The sequence below is a fragment of the Acromyrmex echinatior genome, chromosome 4 (genome assembly GCF_024713525.1).
Source record: "Acromyrmex echinatior isolate Ae372 chromosome 4, ASM2471352v2, whole genome shotgun sequence".
Classification (NCBI taxonomy): domain Eukaryota; kingdom Metazoa; phylum Arthropoda; class Insecta; order Hymenoptera; family Formicidae; genus Acromyrmex; species Acromyrmex echinatior.
This window is the reverse complement of record NC_141855.1, coordinates 9,560,026-9,580,568: the sequence shown is the minus strand read 5'-3', so window position 1 is coordinate 9,580,568 and position 20,543 is coordinate 9,560,026. Positions and strand designations below refer to the sequence as shown.

The window sequence follows — 20,543 nt, the reverse complement described above, 5'->3', positions numbered from 1 at the left end:
GAGGTACGCTGCGGTCGATGAACAAACACGCATTGTGCGACGAGTGATGGAGGCGATGTCGCGTGTCAGGGCGAGGGACGCAAAAAAACTCGACCGATGTGAATTGAGAGATTAAATTCGATTAGGCGATGGAGAGGCGAGAAGGTGCTTTGTACGCGAAAATAGAGAGAACGAGATCGCGCGTTCGCGAGCGGAATTTAATACTTCGCCGCGCGCGCGACGTTTATCTCCGCCTGTCGATCTCGCGGGTATATCGACAACGACAAATTAATTCGTCGGTAGAGGCGGCGCTTTACGCGACGATAGATGGAGGCGATAAATTCTCTTTGTCAAGAAGAAAGAAAAAGATATTACGCGCAGAGAAAGTTGCTTTGTGAAAAAAGCAAACGATCGTGTGATACACATTGAAAATAAAATCTTGAAAATCGATCGATCTTTTACGTGTTTAAACTCTGTCAGGTTGTTTCTAAACAGACATGCCATACGAGTAGTACGGTTTTGATGAAGTATCTAAAAATTTTGATTGAGATCTGAAAGTAATTATGTTGGACTATCAAAATAATTAGATATCAAATTGATTGCTGCAATGTTAAAACTTTTTGCAACATTGCTTATTATGCTTGAGTTTTCTTTATTTTTGTCCAATAAAATTATTCCAATAATTATTTTCATATCTGCATTTACTTAAATTTTTACTCCAGCAAAAGATCTTTCCGTATAGTCGTGAAAAGATTTATACACAAATTTATATACAAATTGCTTGTTTTTTCAATACTATACTTTCTCATAACCTTTTACTGAAGCCATTTTGATAAAGATATGACGATGCATCTATTTAAGGAAATTCTTTAGAGATTTCGTCACAGATAACAGCCCGATTTAAATGTAATCTCACGGTTTGATAGTATATTTTCTCACGATCTAAAACAGTTCGTTAATGCCATTTGAGCTTAAAAATAATTCAATAACGAGCAGAAATTGTAAAGATCTGAGAGTTCCGTTGGCTTATATGTATGCTTAAATGAGTTTGTAAAAGCTATCTTACGACCCCGCGCGATGAAAGTCTAGTTTGCATCTCTAGCCGATCGAACTGTCGCATAAATCCCACGCGATTTACATACAATGTGCACAAATTATTGAGAATTTATACGAATCTACGCACACATACGCGTATAATGTTTTACTATTTGAACGTCTCGCATTAATTATCGTTGACGTGGGATCGGGCGGGCCTTTATCGATTCATCGAGATCGTCTTGTCAGTTGCAAACATGAGGAAGATCTCGCATATACGAGATTCGAGTAGTAGCTTATGATCATGTCTCGCGTATGTTTGAACACGGATATACCATCCCGCGAATTATCTCGGACTCTCTACAAATCGTTCACGGATGCCTGACCCGACATTTGGACCACCCTGCGAACGATTAATATTCAAAATACACAGACGCGCAGAGCACGTTATAAAATCGTTCTTCGCCTGGGCCGGGCTGACATTTAGCCGGTGCTACGACCGCCGATTATGCGAGGGATCGCTCGAAACGTGGGCGATCTCCCAACAACCTGTCCTCGGAACAATCGCCGCCGGTCGATCCTCGATAACACTCTCGTCGTACGCTCTCGCCTTGAACACACGCGAGCGTTCGTGTGCTTACTCTGGGCACTCGACTCACTTGACGCGGTTGACGCATTGCCGCAAGTGGAAAAAGTTCGCGGCGGCCAGCCGCGGTGTAACGCGACCCGCTTCGATCGTTCCGATGCTTTTCCTCCTAGCAAGTTGAACGGACTGGGACGATTCTAACTTAATCCAGTGACCTATTCGCAGAGAGTAACGCGAAAACAACTTTTTTAAGGGAAAACTTATATTGAATTTTATTTCGAAACGTGACATTTTCCCTTATTTCATTTTTCCTTATTTATATATTTATGTATACACTTCAGATTTTCTTCCATATATTCTTTTATTTTGTGTATGTCTTTCTTTTACCTACAAATAGTTTTGTGTAGACTATAATCAATTTATTATAAATTTAAAATTGAGTCATGGTGTTACATCGTTCTATCCAATTCTGGATACATGATCGAGATGAACTTTCGCGTTACACATTTCACGAGAAATGAAAGGACAATCCGTAGGCGTTCTAGGCAACAAATGTCTTATTAAAATTTTAAAAAATTAAGAGATATGTAAATATAAGCTTTAGCTTTCACTATATCCTTTTCCTCTCTCTCTCTCTCTCTCTCTCTCTCTCTCTCTCTCTCTCTCTCTCTCTCTCTCTCTCTCTCTCTCTCTTTCTCTGTTCCATCTACATCAAATATGTATAAGAATCTAATTATTTCTATTTTGCTTATTAATTTTAGATTAGATTATATCTTAATTTTACTTGTTCTGAAATGTTCATTACACTATCACTTAAAAACACACACACACACACATATTATATATATATATATATATATATGAAAGTGTGTGTAGATATGAGAGTATATAAATGTGTAAATGGCTGCTGTATACTAAACTCGCTAAGTTCAAATGACTGTACGGATTCATTACATTTCTGTGAGATTTTGTTGAGATTTACACGAAGCCAACCTTCGACTTGTTCATTTACAATTTACATCAACATCTCTAATTTATGCTAGAACACAGGTACTTTTTGGAAATGAGCATGGAGGCACTTGACTTTTTTTAATGAGATAAACACTTTCAATAAGATATGCACGCAATGTGCTCTCTGATGCGCGTCAGCACATTTGCGATACCGAGCGTTTCGCTTCGGTTTCGAAGGAAATCTGCGTTCACTCGGGCGAGAGAACTTCTCCTTGATATCGAGAGTAAAAACAAAATTGCGCGATTAAGACAAGCAAGCAAGACAACCGTGAAAATATATTAAGATTGTAGTCGTGAAATTTTTTCGGATGTAGGATTAAATTGATTGTTGATTCAATTAATTGTTTTCTTGCAAAATTTGCAATGATTAACTTGTAGTGTATGTTTCAATATGCATATATTGTAAATATAAAACTTTCAATATTATATCTGTATATCACTATTCAATAATAAATCCAAATTTTATTAATACCATCAAAATTAAAAAGATAAAAACATCGAAGTTAGTTTTAAAAAAAATTAAAAGTTATAAGTTATGTCTTATGAGTTAATTTTAAAGAATGCTTATTCGTTATGTTTTACATGAAATATTGTTGAAAACGAGATCTAGTAACGGTGTGTAATTTTTTAAGGCAGCAAAAAAAATTTCACGATTTCACTCGATTCGTGCCAACGTTCCTGAATTCGTCGTCGTCATCTAACAATTAACACAAACAACATTGTTACTTTGCGGCTCTTAAATAAGATGAAATACAAGACGATTAATTTCTCATATTACGTTTGTTTTGCCAATAAAATCATTTATTTTTATATTACGTTTAATATTTTAGAATTTAGAAAAATAAAATCGATTTTCTGACTATTCTGTTAATGGAATTTTTTGTAGATAAAAGATAAATTTATTTTTAGAAGAGAATATTTTTTTCTGCAAATAAAATTGTAAATCCAATATAGATAAAAGATTCAGAAGCTATGTTAAAGTATTGTATAATTTTCTTGTTATAAACTACAAATCTTCTAAATTATGCATTTACTTTTTTTTATATATACTATTAATATCTTATACGATATCAAATAAATACCATGATATCGAACCTAATATTAACTGCTTTTAACACAGAATGTCAACGCTGATTTCTTCAAAACAAATTCAATTCGTAATTCATTTGCGTAATTTTAATAACAAGTTCCAAGGACGAATCCGGTTTGACCAGCAGCGTGTTACTAGGACGAGATCTCGAAATAGATTTTCGATTCTCGGATTTTAATTACAAGTTATATTTGCGTTCGCGCGGATATACGTATATCTGCTGTAGCTCCAACCGGATGTGTTAATATTTATGCAAATATTTTTGCGATAGCGTCGGTTTGCTGACCGGATTAAAAAATGCAATGCGTTATCGAGAATCTAAATGACTCTTCTAACACGGATTAAATTTAACGTGATCGACGAACCGATCGGGGAGTTTCTTTCAGAATCAGCGAAGAAGATCCTATAATTATCCTATTTGTATATATATATATATATATATATATATATATATATATATATATATATATACATTTATTCCGATAAAATTGATGCTATTCTGCCATTCTCACGTCATCGATACATGAATTCTAATTTCTCTTCTTCCGCGAAAAATGGACTTTCTCTATAGTTTAAACGTGGGTACAAAATGTGCGAAAATGAAATGTAGGACGAAATGTGGCATGGTGACATCACCTCATGAGAGAAACGCGAAAGTCTATTTTAATTATATAAACATATCAAGAAATAAGTTTTAATTAATAAATTTAATTTCTTATGTGAAAAACGTGCATTTCTTATAATTCCAATTTGTACAAATTTTGTGAAAATTTTGTGAAAATATAATGTAATTTCCTTTATCATTATTTCTTCAGCGATAGATAAAAATATAAAAAATACGTATATTCAACTTGATAATAATAATCTTATACATATAATCTCAGACATCCTGACAATATTGATGAGTTTAATGTTAATAATAATAAATATGTAAATATGTGATCAATAATTATTATATAACATAACATAAATTATATGAAATCAGTGAAACATAACTGTAACATCTATATATTATATTATAAAATTTTGCATAACAAGTTACATAAAAATTATGAAGTCAAACTCATATTATATAAAGCAGAAGTAGAAAATTTATGGTAATCATTCCTAGAAGTTTTAATGAAAGATATTTTATTTTGCCTTGGATTTTATACTTGTTTTCGTCGCAGGTGCATGAATTCTTGCCGACGCAAATCGAGAGGACCGACTCAATTGTGTCAGGGCCTGTGTTCCTTTACCTTGCCTATATTAATTGTGCTAAAAAGAGAGATCGATCAATTGATCGTTAATATTTTTTTACTTCTAACTAGCTGTATGTGTTCGTGAAAGTTGACACCTTGCGATAATGAAAAATATTTAATTCGCTTCTGAATATCAATTGTTGTGCACAGGTTTATCGAAAATGTCGCTATAACGACGCTAATAGGTTGCTACACGGAAATGACAAGACTCGAATGCTAATTACAAAATTGTGTAACATCTGCTTATATAATTTCTAGGTTTCTAGTTTTTAAATAACAGGAACAGAGAGATTTTTTTCAGAGATGTTGAACTTCGGCGAGCTCATTAATTGTAGTAGATGTTAGTACAATTAGTAATAAATTCATAATAATAACAATTGAATAATAATAACAATGTTAAGATAACAATACTATGAAAATTGCGCATGACGTAAAAATAACAAAAATACATATTAACGTTAACTTGTTAGAAAATATATTTAAAAATTGATTCTATTTTCCATCTACATTTATTTGAGTATTTGCTAAAATTATTAGTTATACAATGATGTATAACATAAATTTATATATTAAATTCCATATTTTTTCTATTTTCTAATATGAAAAATAATTATCTAACATTTTCCTCATTTTGATATAATCTTTGATCTATTCTAAGTTTTTATTTGCATTCCTAGCAATCAATATCGAAATAGCAAAACAGTTAATCAATTGTGAATCGCGAGTAAGCTCCGAATTTCCAGCGTAAACACGCGTCTTTTCTTTTCCTGTTTCAGAGCAACCTCCAAAAGAACCCTTTCCCGAGGAAAAATCTGGTGTGGAAACTGATAGCATCGAGACAGGGCTGCGTAAGGTAGTTCGAAAAGATAGGCTGATGAGTCCTTTACGAGTTTCGTCCCCGTCCAGGAGCGTGGCATCCTCGTCGACAGGTGACAGAACTCCTCGTGCCGGTTCCATTGCGCGAGAGAACAGTAACTTATCTAAAGCATCATCCGGTAGCAAGACGCCTAAAGACAGTAATTCCAGTCCGGAAGGTAGCCCACTGAACCGAGGAGGTTCGATTCGCAACAAGGTCAACGGAAGCTACGGAACGCTACGAAAGTCAACGCCGACCGGAAGTCTCAGTAAGGTGTTGTCGCCAGTAACTGCACCCAAGTCCTCCAAAGCGCCAGTCGGTAGTAGTGCCACATGGAATGGTCGACAGACCAGGCGAAGAGCCAGTATTCAGTCGGACACCTTCTTAGATCCGAGATCTACACCAGCCACGTGTGTCACGACGCCGAATTTCTCACGAAAAAGTCCGGGTAGACAGAGTCTGCAATCCCGGCCAAGTCCGAATTTAGGTATTCAATATGATAAAAACGGCAGGAGGATCAGGACTTCCACTATGGGCACTGCTTCCCTTCAATCATCGCCCACTAAAGTGACGAATCCGTTGCTCGACCAGATCCTGCAGAAACTGGGCGACTTGAAGGACGAGCGGCAGATGGTGCAAAAACTGCAAGGCCTCTTGAGAGACTATCAGACTAGCACGACCGACAATGTCGTGGATATGGATTTTGCCAAAGTGTGGGTGGATAGTAACGGGACGATGGCAATGCCGCAGGACATTCAGGTATCAGTTACTCCCAGAAAAGACCCGAAACCCCAAGAAGGATGTTCGAGGATACCGGTACCTCGTGCCCTCTCCTATAAAAGACCGATGTCCGTGGCGTCGGACAGCGTTTGAGGGTGGTTCTTTTCCTTTAGCCACGAGGATCGAGATATACCAGGTAGCCTTCGCGTGTTAGGCTAAGTTAGACTGATCAAGTAGGTGCTGACGTCAATGAGGGCAACAAGGCGCGCGCGTAAGTAATTGCGCTTCTCGTCGTGCTTGATTCTTAATTCGATTTGATAGATAAAGTCGGACGTCTTGATCACAATAAGGATAGGAATATATTTTATATTTTGAATGAAAAGGCATTTGAGAAATTCAAAAAAGATATATAGCTTATAGATTTGTAAAAGCGATGAGTATAATCGAGAATGTATACGATGAGGACTGAATTTTACTGTACGCCGATCATTTTTTAAAATAAATTATTTATTTTTACAGCATATTATAAAATGTCTTCGATCAGCAGTTAAAGTAGCATATTAAAACGAATTAAATTGTACGATTAACACTTTGTTGATTAATACTTTTTAGTTTTTGCTTTTAAGATTAACAAAAAATATTTTAAGATACACTACCATCTTTCAGAAAAGTTAAAATGATTCTTTGTACAGGTTACAAAAATTGAATTATATCTATAAAATTATTTTCTAATTACTTTTGTAAATTTAACAAGTAAAACTTTGTAAAGTTCTGATTCAAGAACTTGAAATTTAAATTTATTAAAATCGTTTTGAGATTCCAACAAATTCCTAAAATTTAAACTTCCACAAGTTTTAATATTTAAACGTCAAAAAATTGTAATAACATTAAATTCCTTTCTGACGTTTAAATATTTGTGTTTTTTTACGCTCGAGTTACCGACGTTCTAAGCATCAAATAGTTCGATGTTTAGAACATTGCTTTCTATTTTTGCTTTTTGCCTACACCTTCAACGACTATCATCGTAGATCGAAGACGTCCGACTGGAAAGTAACTTAACGGGCCTTAACGGTACGGGGTCAATCAGTTAGTAGTTCTTAGTAGTCATGTATCAGGGTGGTGCTCAGATGGTGCTGAAGAATAAAGCGACGTTTACGGTAGACAATGAAATGAAAAAGAAAAAGATAGAGACAGAGAGTCGAATAAATATTGAATTCGTTCCGTTTGAATTCCGTAGTTTTCAGTTAATTAATGGAATCAAAAGTAAGCAATTAGCTATAGCGAATCTTGCGTTAATGACTTCCCAATTTATTCCAAAAATGACTCCAGTCATTTAATTGCATTCTGTATGCATATTAATTACTGATCTCAAAACAATAATCCTTGAATCATATAAAATTTTTTGAAAACGGTAATAATTTACTGTATTGTTAAGCAATTATTGTTAAGAATATGCATAAAAAATTTTTATGATTTTTTTGAAATCCTATAATCCTTTATATAACAAGTCAAAAATTGTAAGAATAAATACGATCGATTTCCAAAATCATGGAAAATTTGAACGATCGCTAAAAGACCGTAGCAATCGCATCCTTAATTGTTTTATCGTTTCAATAATGCCTAATCATTTTTATTTAAAGAATTATATAGTTTATTGGATATATTTATCAAAGATGATTTATTAAACGTTAACGACTTCGCTAAAGGAGAGGAAAAGAATGGAAGAGAGAGATAGAAAAGGAATTGATTAGACGTTGAAGATCGATTAAGAGATGCTTTGAATGGAAAATCAAATGAAACTCCCTCCCTTCCCCTCCATCATCCTTCCCCGTCCGCCCAATCTGGAGCAGATGCATTATGTAGATAGCAACATATGTCGTCGGACAAATGCCATTCCAGTGTTTAACTGTTTTTTATACCAAACGCAAGCGTAGCGCCAAGTTTTTTACCAAGTGTCTTACAATTAGTAACGGATTAAGGCGGAGAAAGAAAGGTTTATTTTGTCGACGAATAGTATGAAAGAGGGATATTTTTTAGTATCACAGTGTGTAGTAGACAGTCATATACGACAGCCGCGAGTAGGAGCGTTTCCAATACTTGAACAATGACGTTGATCTTTCCTCCGTTTGTTTTCGTCGCCGGATCTTTCAAGAAAGTCTTCTTTAATCGTCTGCTAGATGTACATTTTACAGTCGATCGCTATGTAGGAAATATACGAGAATCGAGGCGAATATCCCGATGTAGTAGGGATTAGCTTCGAGCCGTCTTGCCTTATTCGGAATTCAAGTGATTTCCTGTATACGTCTTTTGCGTATAAACGATACGTCGTGTTTTCTACACGCGCAGACTCACATTGCCTGTAAATATCTCTATGAACAATTTTCGGCGACAAATCTTTTACTCGGCTTATAATAATTAAATTGATCTCTAGTCTGTAGACGGCCATTGTGTGTATCACTTAGTTCGCTTCGAAAGGGCTCACGATAATGTCTAGTGAATGTGCACACATGCATATAACGGATGGTCGAGGAAACACGACGGACTTACCTGCGACTGGAGTTCGGTGCTGCGCGGACAAAGGCGTTTTATCTTCTGTAAATATGAATGCGTTGTTAGAAACATATCTTCGTTTTCTATCTTCTGTACAATATGTTCTGCTAAGTTAAGCTGACTTAACCCTTCGACAATCATCATCGCGATTAACACGGGTTACTTGTTGCATCTTGTAATTTATGAAAAAAAATACGTATTTTTATATTTGGATTTCTCGATACGTGCATCGTAAAAAATAAAATGTTAATTTTCACTTAAAGACATCATATAGTGGATTTTTTGCATGTCTCAAAAAGTCCACTATGTCTTTAAGTGAAAATTAACAATAATATAAGAAAAAGTTAGCTCAAATAATTTATCAAATTAAAATAATGAGAGTAAGGCTAAGAGCCAAACAAGGTCTTTGATGCTATATTATTAAAAAAAACAAATAGTTTCTTGAAACATATGTTTCGGGCCCAATTAGGTCATTCTCGATGTTAAAATAACGCAATTTAAAATTCAAATGAAATTAACTAATCATTTTAATAATAACAAATTATAAAGATATATCATGTAATTATAAGAACAAAAATATATTAATGAATTTAGTTAATATATTTTTATAATTTATTATTATTAAAATGATTAGTTAATTCTGTTTAAATTTTAAATTACGTTATCATTTTAACATTGAGAATGACCCGATTGGGGTCAAAATGTCATATGTTTTAATGAACTGTTTTAATAATATAGTATCACAAGAAACTTTGCTTGGCTCGTAGCGCTATTCCTATTAATTTAATTTTAAAATTAACATTTTATTTTTTATAGTGTGAAACGTTAGCGTAATATGCGGCATAATTCTTTGGAAATTATATTACGAAAATCAAAAGTCGCTTAAATAATAATGCAAGTATGTTGATGTTAGCGTATACATATCTCATGAAAATTCTTCGCATTTTTACGGAGAATTGAGTATCCGTCATTGAAGGGTTAAGTATGCGAGATACTGAATTACCGAACACCATTCTCAGCGAAAATCAGAAGTAGCCGAGCACTGGAGAGATTCATATTGCATGCGCGTGCGTAAATATAAGATAATCAATTTTATTCCTCAAAAAATCCTCTTTTCTTCTTACAATCCCAATTCTTTTAGGTTTAAATTCAATTAATATTACTGTCATCATATTTTCCGATCTTGAGATAGAACGAATGTGTATGAGACATTACAAATAAAAATACTATATTTGTCTATATAAATACATGAAATAACAAATAAAAATACTATATTTATCTATACTGGAAAAACATTCATATTTATTCATATATGAAGAATCGTATGATGCAGCATCGCAGTGAAATCTCAAGTACTCGCGCGTCGACATTGATAATTCGATACGACACATCGATCTGAGGCGATTATTCAAAACGATTCCTGCATTTTCGCGAAAATTGCGCTCGGCTGAGTTTCGCTTTTCTTAAGAGTCATAGTATCGTAACAGTATACCAGAACGATTTGGTAATAAAAGAGAAATATTTTACTCGTTTTCTCGTTTCAGCGCGTAATATCTTAGGCGCCGGACGCGGCTAATCCTTAGTCCTAAGCTTTTGTAACCCCAGCGATTTCACGGCCGTACGTTAACGATTAAGCAATATCGACGATTATCTCAATAATATTAATATTATTATTGCAGCTATCGCTATGATGATGACGACGATTACTATTAGTATTATTATTACGATTATTATCATTAAGAGAATAATGAAGATTAATTGCTATTATTATTATATGCAACGTTGCCTATGTTACATTATTTTATCTACGAACAGTTGTAAATTGACCAAAAACTATATAAAAAGATTAATAAAAGGCCTTAACAAGAATAATAGGTGTGCTGTTTTAATTTCCTCTCCTTTTGCGTTCATTTCACTTTTTTAATCTATCTATAGGATATCCCACTATGATGCGCTATTATAACAGAAAACTGCACTGAACCAAAACTGTACGTAAATACAATAAAATATTCATTGAATTAATGAAAATTGGTCTAATTCTCATAATGATTTAGGTTATAAAATAACTAACTAAACTATATTACTAGAATTTATTGCAAAAAAATGAATATGTAGTTATATAAATGAATCCAGTTATGTATCAATGAATTAACTATTATAATATTAATCGGACATTAATTCGGGCATTGATTAACACTCATTCATTGGATCAAAAATGATCAAAATTTTTTTCAGTGTAAACAGAATAGATTTACTGAAATATTGTTATTGAATCATAGTTTTCAGATGAAAATTTTGTCTTTATTATGTATTTATGTCTTTTGAAAAATAATTAATGCATAATGATTAATAATATTGTAAAATAAGACGTTTAAATATTTGCGTACAGAGGATGATCGAAGAGAATGTGATGCGAAAATCAGTCATATTTTCCGGGTTTTTTCTGCGATAACAGCGAGAGAGTATGCGGAGCCCGTTATGAGATCCAGTACTACGCGGATGGGCGGCCTTGCCGCTTATGGCGAGACGGCTCTGCTCGAGAGTACCAACAATGGTGTATACGAGCGGTATGCGTATGCTTGTGTGTGTGTGTGCGTGCATTAGCATGCACACACGTCTCCCTTCAAGTCTCCCGAGTGCGATCTCGGAAGGAGCCATTTTTGAAACGTCCAGCCGTCGTGCGAGAGATTTACGATCGGTCGTAGTAGCCTCGATAATAACAGCGACGATTGGGTCGAAGTTTATAGGTATCAGCATAAAAGCCACGAGAACACTCGTACGCATTTTCTTTGACCAACGAGAGTTCAAATCGAATTGCGATTTTGATTATTCGAAAGAGCGAGAATTGATTTGTCTTGGGATTAGCAAGAAGAATCTTCCGCGCAAATGTTGCCTAAAAATTTATATAGAAAGTATAGTCATGCGAATGTTTGGAGATAGTCGTAATAGTATTCGTGTCCTCAAAAGTATTGCGTAATTGAAATTATTATCATGTTTATCATAATTATTAAAATATTTGTTGTTATGTTGAACCTTTACGTTCATGTCATTTTATATGACATTTTCATTTTTCGTGTTTTACACTTTGCCGTCATACATAAAATCTCATTAATGCTAATTGACGGTCATGTTATATTATTAATGAACCAGAAATTATTAAATTTTGGTGTCGCATAAAAGTCATATTTAAATGTCACGTCTCACATTTTTATTTCATTTTAAGAGAAAAGATATTTACAGATTACACGAACGGGTGCGTCGTGGAATATTTACTTTGGATAATATTCGTAATTTTTTGACAACAAAAATTCAATTGCAAACCTTGCGTTCGAGCATAACAATTTTATGGCGAATTTTATATCAACCATAAATATTATATAACAAATAGATACGGATCGTAAAGTCCAGGTGGAGACAGAGAATTTAACATACAGGCAAATATGTATAGAAACGAGATCTTGCATAAAAATTGTACTGACTGCAAGCGATAACACTATAACACTGGTACCAGTCCAGCTGTTCGATCGTGATTAACGCCGTTAGACCAGGTATTGCGCGCTTTGTCGTTACTCCGAGTATTAGAGAGGGATTACCGCGATTTGTCAACGTGTGGAATTTTAACGGGCGCTTCTCTTAGTGAGACCAGTATGCCTTCGGCATTATGTATTATGTTTCGCGTTTTTCGCTTTGGCCGTAATAACGTTTACATCGCGGTGAAAGTACTCCCACGCTCTCACGCTGATGACCTTACCTCATCCGAATTTGCGCCACGATTTTATTGCTGGCGAACACGCGGATTGCGTATAAATAGAACGCGCCACTCGCACACGCACGCACGCGTACATCTCGCCGTGAAGAATTATTTACGTGACGACGTGTAAGCAAATCTGAATTTTCAACAAGAAAGAGTGGCTCAAGAACGTCCCATCCTGGAAACGCGTTATATTTTGTTTAAAAATGAGATATAAAAAAAGATGTCCTTGGATCATTGAAGGACGTGCAATAAAATATATCATAAATCGTACTACAATAAAAAATATCAAATATGCATGCATAAGCATGTTATTCCGTGTTTGTGTAAGAAAAATATACATATATATGTTAAAAGAACAACAAGATTGATTGATGCTAACTTATTCTGTAAAACAAATATATAATATATTGCGAAGTCAAAGTTACAACCGTAATTTTCGAATTATTGCTACGATTTCACTGATTGAATACGATAAGATTAGTAGCATGTGTTTTAACTATTGATATTGTACAGATATTTATGCAAATATGAGACGTATAGGTCTATTTAGAAACGATACTAGACATAATAATGTCTGAATAGATTTGTCACGCTATCTCTCTCTCTCTCTCTTATTGTCATATGCATCTGTGGTAAGGAATGAACGCGTGGTACATGAAGCGCTAATGAGTGCCGTCTGGAAGTGATCAAAATACAATTAGCTATTCGATAAATTAATCAAAGGTGGGCGAAACGAGCAAACTGCGTGGAATACAAGGTGCATATTAATAGGAATATTTTAAACATCTTTTAATGGATGATGTGAGTGGTTACGGACACGAAGATACTCAAACACTTGTGGTTTCGACAAATGGCGCAATCGTGAATTTTTCTCGGCGACTTTTAGCCTACGTCTATGAAGCAGCAAGTCGCTCTTTTGTTTATTTGTATAAAGATTCCTAGACTTACGTTATGTAATACAAATAATAAATGATATGATTAATAAAGTGCCTTAAAATACCCAACTGTGATTTACAATTCAAAAGCTATCATAAAGGCTGTGATTTATGGAAATAACGTGGAGGTGCTGAATCGTGGCTAGAAAGATGATTCTTGGAATGATTAAGTCTTATATCACATGTGTGTATAATTTTATATCAGGTGGTCGGCCTTCTATCTTCTAAAATTAGTATGTAATATGAAGTCTTTCACGTATCAGTAAAATGCATTTATAAAATGCATTTATAAAATAAAATATTAATAATAACTACAGAAAAACATGTAACAAATTTATTTTAGACGCGGTTAAAAATTTTTTTAAATCTTTGTAATAAAATATAATGTAATTATAATATGATGTAAATACAAACGTAAGACAATATTTTGTGAAATGTAAAAAAAATCATCATTATTAATTTCGTAAAGATTTACGAAGCGGAATTTTGTCAAAATGATCAATAGAAATGGGAAAGTGTGCAATTAGAAAAGTACATAAGTATCTCAATGATGTTTATTTTGCGTTCGTGTGGAACTTCATTAAGAAGAGAAATCTGCATTTTTTTTTCTTAAGTAACCGATCGCGCACTCGCATTCATCAAATTTGATAGGAAAGCCATTCTCGGTAATAATAGTAACAAGAAGAATCTAAAAGACCAAAGCCAATGGCAATTCGTCTAAAATCACGAAAGCCACACGCAAAGTCTAATTTCTTTAATATTACTTCCTGTAAGTCATTATGAATACGCATGTATTTCGAAAGTTGGATTTATCGACGAAATGCTCGTCCTTTTTTCTCTCATTCGTCAAGCTTGTACAACACTTTTCTTTTCAATTCAGAAGCATCGAATATAACATTCAGAAGGCGGTATTCATAGTCGCGACTTATATTTAAGACTGTCTTAAATATAAGATGTTAAATATAAGATGATAAGCCAATCACAGAAAATTATATTAACATCTTAACATTACTTGACAGCTTTTAAAATAAGAACGGAATGAGTATCGGCCATAACGATTTAAGTTTAGATTTGAGTAATTAAAGTTATAAAAATAAACAAGCCTCACTAAAAAAAACTAATTGCTGAATTTTAATAAATATTTGTTTCAATACACTGAAAGAAAAGATTGATTGCTGCAGCAATTAGATGTTAAATATGGTATAGCATTTTTAATTGACTGTAGCAACCAATTATTGGTTGCATTAGCTAATCGAAATCCTGTAGTGATTGCGGATAGACTAACACAACCAACAATTGGCTGCAGCAACCAATCTTTTCTTTCAGTGTATTACAACAAATATTTATTAAAATTCAGCAATTTTTTTTCAGTGAGGTTTGTTTATTTTTACAACTTTTTTGTCAATTTTTTTTTCAGTGTAGTACTAGCGAAATATTTACTTACAGTAATATTTACTTAAAATAAAAAAGTTATGCTTAAATCAAATAAATATATGTTTACATTTAGTAAATATTTCGTTAGTGCCATTAAAACAAATTTATTAAAATTTAATAATTTTTTTTTAGTGCGAAAAATGTGTATGTTATCAAATTAAAGCATTTATTGTTGTAATAATATTCCTGACGATCACATTTAAATCGCATGGTCTGCAAGAATCTTTTTCGAAGGAAAAACAGAGAATGGCAGAATTGACAGTTGATAGTTGGCATCTTCTTCGGCCATCTGCCACAATGTACACGGAAGCTTCATTATCTGCGCGCGCGTGCGTTTTCTCATTTATCTATCTTCAAGAAGCGGAGATTTCAGATGGGCGATTACGCGGCGAATAACATTAAGATCTTCATCGCTCGCCAGCTAATCGAATCGAATGGGCAACGGCTGTCCGAGACGCTTTTGCCCGAAGTGCCTTGGCTGCCTCGTGGGCGGCACGCAGGTGCCTCCGGGTTCTCTCGAGAGTGCGTACTACCTACGTAGGTACTACCTACGCCCACCTGATGCCTGGTGCTCACCACGGTCCAGTAACGACTAAATACCAGCGAGACCGGTGATCGACTCAAACGCGCCAAAGTTCCTTGCTTACTCTCTCGCGATTCAAAATACCACGCTCTCAAAACTTTTTGTCATAATCATTTTGAAGCAATAATATTATTAGCATTATATATCCATAATATTAATAAATATGAAGTTATTTCTTATAGAAATATTTATTAGAAAATAATGTTACTTGAAAATGTAAACAGTTGATTTTATAATTTTAAATTAATTATCGTCGATTATATATTCCGTATATTGAAAAAAATTATTAATAAAATTTCTTCCTTCTATAAGTATAATAAGCTTTTTGCTTAATATATTATATGTCACAAGATCCAAAGGTACTTAAATAGTCTAGCAATTTCATGATGCTAATGAAAAGTACATGTCAACGTGCGAATGTTAATTGCTACAGAAAACTACGTTTGGAAAATAAAAATCGTGCTTCTCATGGCTCAAGGACGATGGCATTGCAAAATTATTCAAATACATGCTTCACGTATTCAAGAAAGGCTCTCCACTTAGTATGTGCTCCTTAATTTAAGAATTTATTCCTTAAGCGATGTTTACGAGCTACCTCACCTCGGACTTAAGAGTTTGGTCTTATGACGTCAGAAGCGAGAAAATAAGGGAAAGAATTGTCGCAGTTTGCGTTTGCATAAATGTCATAAATAATTCTATGTCGATGAAACTGGCTGTCGTGTAAAGTAATGTGGAGTAAATTCATAAAATGTATTTGAAAATTTCTTGTTCTATCATCAATAAACAATTTAAAAAAAAAATTAGTAAATTGAGTAAATTTACTTATTGAACGTATGTATTGATTTCTCTGGATTTAAAAAATGTAAAATCCAAAAATAGAAGCTCAAAAATGTATAAAAAGTATAAAAACGTTAGAATGGATAATCGATAGAGAACTGTTATATCTTAAAAATGAAAATGGGTCAAAGGATAGTGGAACTCGAACGAAACTCGATCAAAGCTAATAAATAAAGGTTCGATTCTGGGAGGATTAGGAGACTGGAGAACGCGGGACGTGCTTGCGTTCTTTCATTCTGGAGCTCGTTGCAGCAAGTCCGGCTTAAAAGGGACTCTATCGGAACGTCGTAGGTCTTCGAGCAACCTCTTGTCTCTCGGAGTAATCGACTTTCCTGCACACGAATCGAACTTTCTAGAGGAGGCAACCGTGGCACGATTCGCTTCGGCCTATTATCATGTAAAGTCGATTAACAGCCGGTCGTTGACTTTGTTCCGCTCTGTTCTTAGCACTCGACGACGCGCGCTTTGCGACATTTTGCAAGCGAGATCGCGAAAAATTTGCCGTTTGAAAAATTTCGCGAGAAAAATGTAGCGTGTTGTGTTGGCATTAGTGCCTTATTATTGTTCGCGTGCAAAAATATATTAGGTGTTGGAATTAATTCGTAGCGTTTTTTAATGAAAGAATGTTATTTATTTCACATGAGCATTAAAAAATACATTAATGAAAGTACTTCCCATCACTTGTAAAACGCTACGAATTAATTCCAACACCTAATATATATCAAGCGAAGTTAGTTTCATCGACTATCATACGAAAAAAAATCTGCATAAGAAATCATCGTTGGCGCGTAAAAAATCTCGCGTGCGAAATTGTCATTAATACGATCGTGCCGAGCGGGAAATTTCGCGTGAAGATTCATCGTTAACGCGGTGAATTTAGGACGAGAATTTAGAAATTTTATTTCCAACGTGATCTTTGCGTGCGAAAAAAGTAGCGAGGGAAAAACGATATTGATGCACACGTTCGTCGGAAAATCGTCGTTGTGCGCGAGAGTCCGAGCTGCGCTGGGCAGATATCGGTGGGAAATGGCACTGCTGGGCTGGTTACGTTTCGCCGCCATGAGAGTGTAATACTTACCTCGAAACGCCAGATGTGGTACACTAGCTTGGACAGATATCGAAAAGCATGGAATATGCAAATCGCCGCGGGAACGAGATGCGATACGACCATACGCGATTTGCATCTTCGCGGTACCTCTCCTCGTCGAACGTGATGAAAAATCACGGAGTCTGTTGCGGGGAAAACTGTTTGGACCGTCTGAGAAAATGGCGATTCAACAATATTAAAAGAAATATCAAGGTTCCTCCGAAGAGAGAGAGAGAGAGTTTGCGCTAATTACAAAAAATTTAATAAAGACATTTTGACGAAGTTTATAATTGTTTCGTATGATTTGTGATCAGACACAATCGTATGATTGTGAAGAATATAAGAAGATTGAAATAAAAATGATATTTAATCTTGTAATTGACATAAAAAGTTATATAGAATACTATATAACCTATTAAATATTAATATAGTTTATCGATAGTAGTTTTAACCCTTCGTGATCAGACTTCTTAAAAGTTCCGTAATGATAGTTCCGTAATCATACCGGGATCAAAATAATCCTTACAGTTTTCATTCTATGAAGTAAAAAACTGATTAATTACTGGTTATATTCTAAGGTCATTTTGATTCCAATGTGACTACGAAGAGTTAATATAGTTTCATAAATATAGTTTTAATATTATAGTTCATTATATTCTAGGAACTCTTTGTATATGCTACGTGAGTGTTGAGTGCGACAGAATAATAGAATGATCGATAAAATCATTTTTCTCCGACTGCTGGGTGTATCTCATTCGCGATGATCACTTCTCCGGATCCATTAAATGTCGATTAAATGCAATCACGGCGCACTTCCAATAGCTCTCTGCTGGCGACCGGTCGCTTCGTTAATAAGCAATAATCGGTCCCTTGACGAGGTGCAAGGGCATAAAGCGTAACCGAAATAGATTGACGAGGCCGCCATCGTCGTGTGCGAGCGTCGTTAACAATAATTTACTAAGCAATTTCGTTTTAACGCTGCAATTAATTTATGAGACGATTTCGATCGATTATATTCTCTTCAGCATGCAAAAAGTATATAGGCCGCAATTGTCTCACTAAAATACGCGAATTACGTTCGCTCTTTCTACAAAAGGCGTGACGAGTCATTAGTCATCGTAGAGGAAAAAATTGCTTTTTGCTACATGTCTGTTGTCGCAGTGACTGTCTTAATTACCTACACAAAAGTACAACTTGTTTCACAGTGCGTTGCGATGCACGTTCATCAGTCTCGAGTGAACCATGTGTGATGCACAGGTGAAGTAAGAGGTAGTGAAAGGGAAGCAAAGTGAGGATAAGAGATTCAGGAACATTATCGAGGACAGACTGACAGATTATCGTGGAAGCACGCACAACGTTAAAGCGCACTTCATGTGCAGTGTGGATTTTATTATTATATTACCGTGTTATTGTTTTTTTTTACAAAATCTTTTGTGGGCGAGATTTAAATATGAACATTAAGAAAATATTTACTGTAAAGTGTTTATTTAAATAAAAAAAATCTTTCCAAGCTGATTTTACATGAAAAAAATGATGTTTTATTAGCAGCATGTTGGCCAACAAGTAGTCTAAATAAAAATGATCTTGAAAATACCCTTGAGAAAAAGAATGGATTATAACGTTCCAATAAACTATTTAACTATACAGTAATTGATATTTTATCAATTACTGATGCAGTATCATCAGTCTAATCAATTCATCACTTAATCAGGAACACTAATCAATTCTATTTTCTAAGGATATTCTTGTTAATTCAAACATTTAATAGGTGTAGATTGTGCATTCTTTGATCTTAGTACTTGTTAGAAAGAATTATATCAACAATTTTTTCAATATTATCAGCATCTTTCTTTAACTCAATATTTTAGAGAGAGAGAGAGAGAGAGAGAGAGAGAGAGAGAGAGAGAGAGAGAGAGAAGCGATATGATTCAAGCTACCTCATTCTTTCTAAATCGACAGTGACAATTAATTAATAGAACTGCTCAGTTTATTTCTATTAGGTCTATAATTAATTCAATGACAATATTAATAAAACAAATAACATTTTATTAAAACAAGAATTAATAAAGATTTCAATTAAACTATCGTGGATTAATGCTAGTTAATACATCATGTTTCTATGTAATAAAAAAGTTTTTATGTTCTAAATGTTGAGTTTTGTGTTATTACATAATTAATTTGTATTTTTCAAGATTACCTATCCATTATAAGCGGAATTTTCAAGACTGAGGATTCACGAGAAGAAAGAGACGAAGAGGAAATTTTAGACTAATTCGAACGTTATTCCCATCGCCAATGGCTAGTCCTAAAGGATGAGGTTTAGACAGAGTAGGTTACGTGCATGCCATATCGATCGAAATAGCAGCAGGTAACCTTGAAGGTCCTTGCACCACGAAGGTCCGCAGAAGGATCGCGTACGCCCACCGGCACGTAGGTAAGGTGTATGGTAAGGTATACGCGCTCTAAACCTTTTCCTCCACACCCATGCTCTCACCTCGCATGAATCATGCATGTGGGTATAAGTCCGCAAGAAATAATACCGGGGAATACAAATTTTATCGAGCACGTCGCATTTTTTGCCGCGCGATTAAGGGGAAAAAGGCAATCCTTATTTCGGCACAAGACAAATGGTTATCGTTTGAGATCACGCGTCCTGTCAGAATGTAATGATCCTTCGTTGGAGATTCGCATTCGTCGCGAGCGCGAGATAAGATTTACGGTGCACGTGGAGCAAGACAACGAAGTCGTTAAAATTGATTACGATATAATAATATGTACACGCGCGCGAAGATTGAAACGCACAGACAAATGTAACGATGGAATAATGCTACTTTAATAATCGAAG

General features: G+C 34.6%; 1 protein-coding gene across 1 annotated transcript in view; it reads left to right on the top strand.

Annotated features, from left to right (window-relative positions):
* Nucleotides 1-10,940, top strand: part of LOC105152392 (GAS2-like protein pickled eggs) — a 74,131-nt gene extending 63,191 nt beyond the window's left edge. The window contains exon 8 of the mRNA XM_011066653.2: nucleotides 5,719-10,940. Within this exon, the coding sequence (XP_011064955.2) occupies nucleotides 5,719-6,671 (953 nt within the window). The 3' untranslated portion in view covers nucleotides 6,672-10,940. The remainder of the gene's footprint in view (nucleotides 1-5,718) is intronic.
* Nucleotides 10,941-20,543: the final 9,603 nt, after the last annotated feature.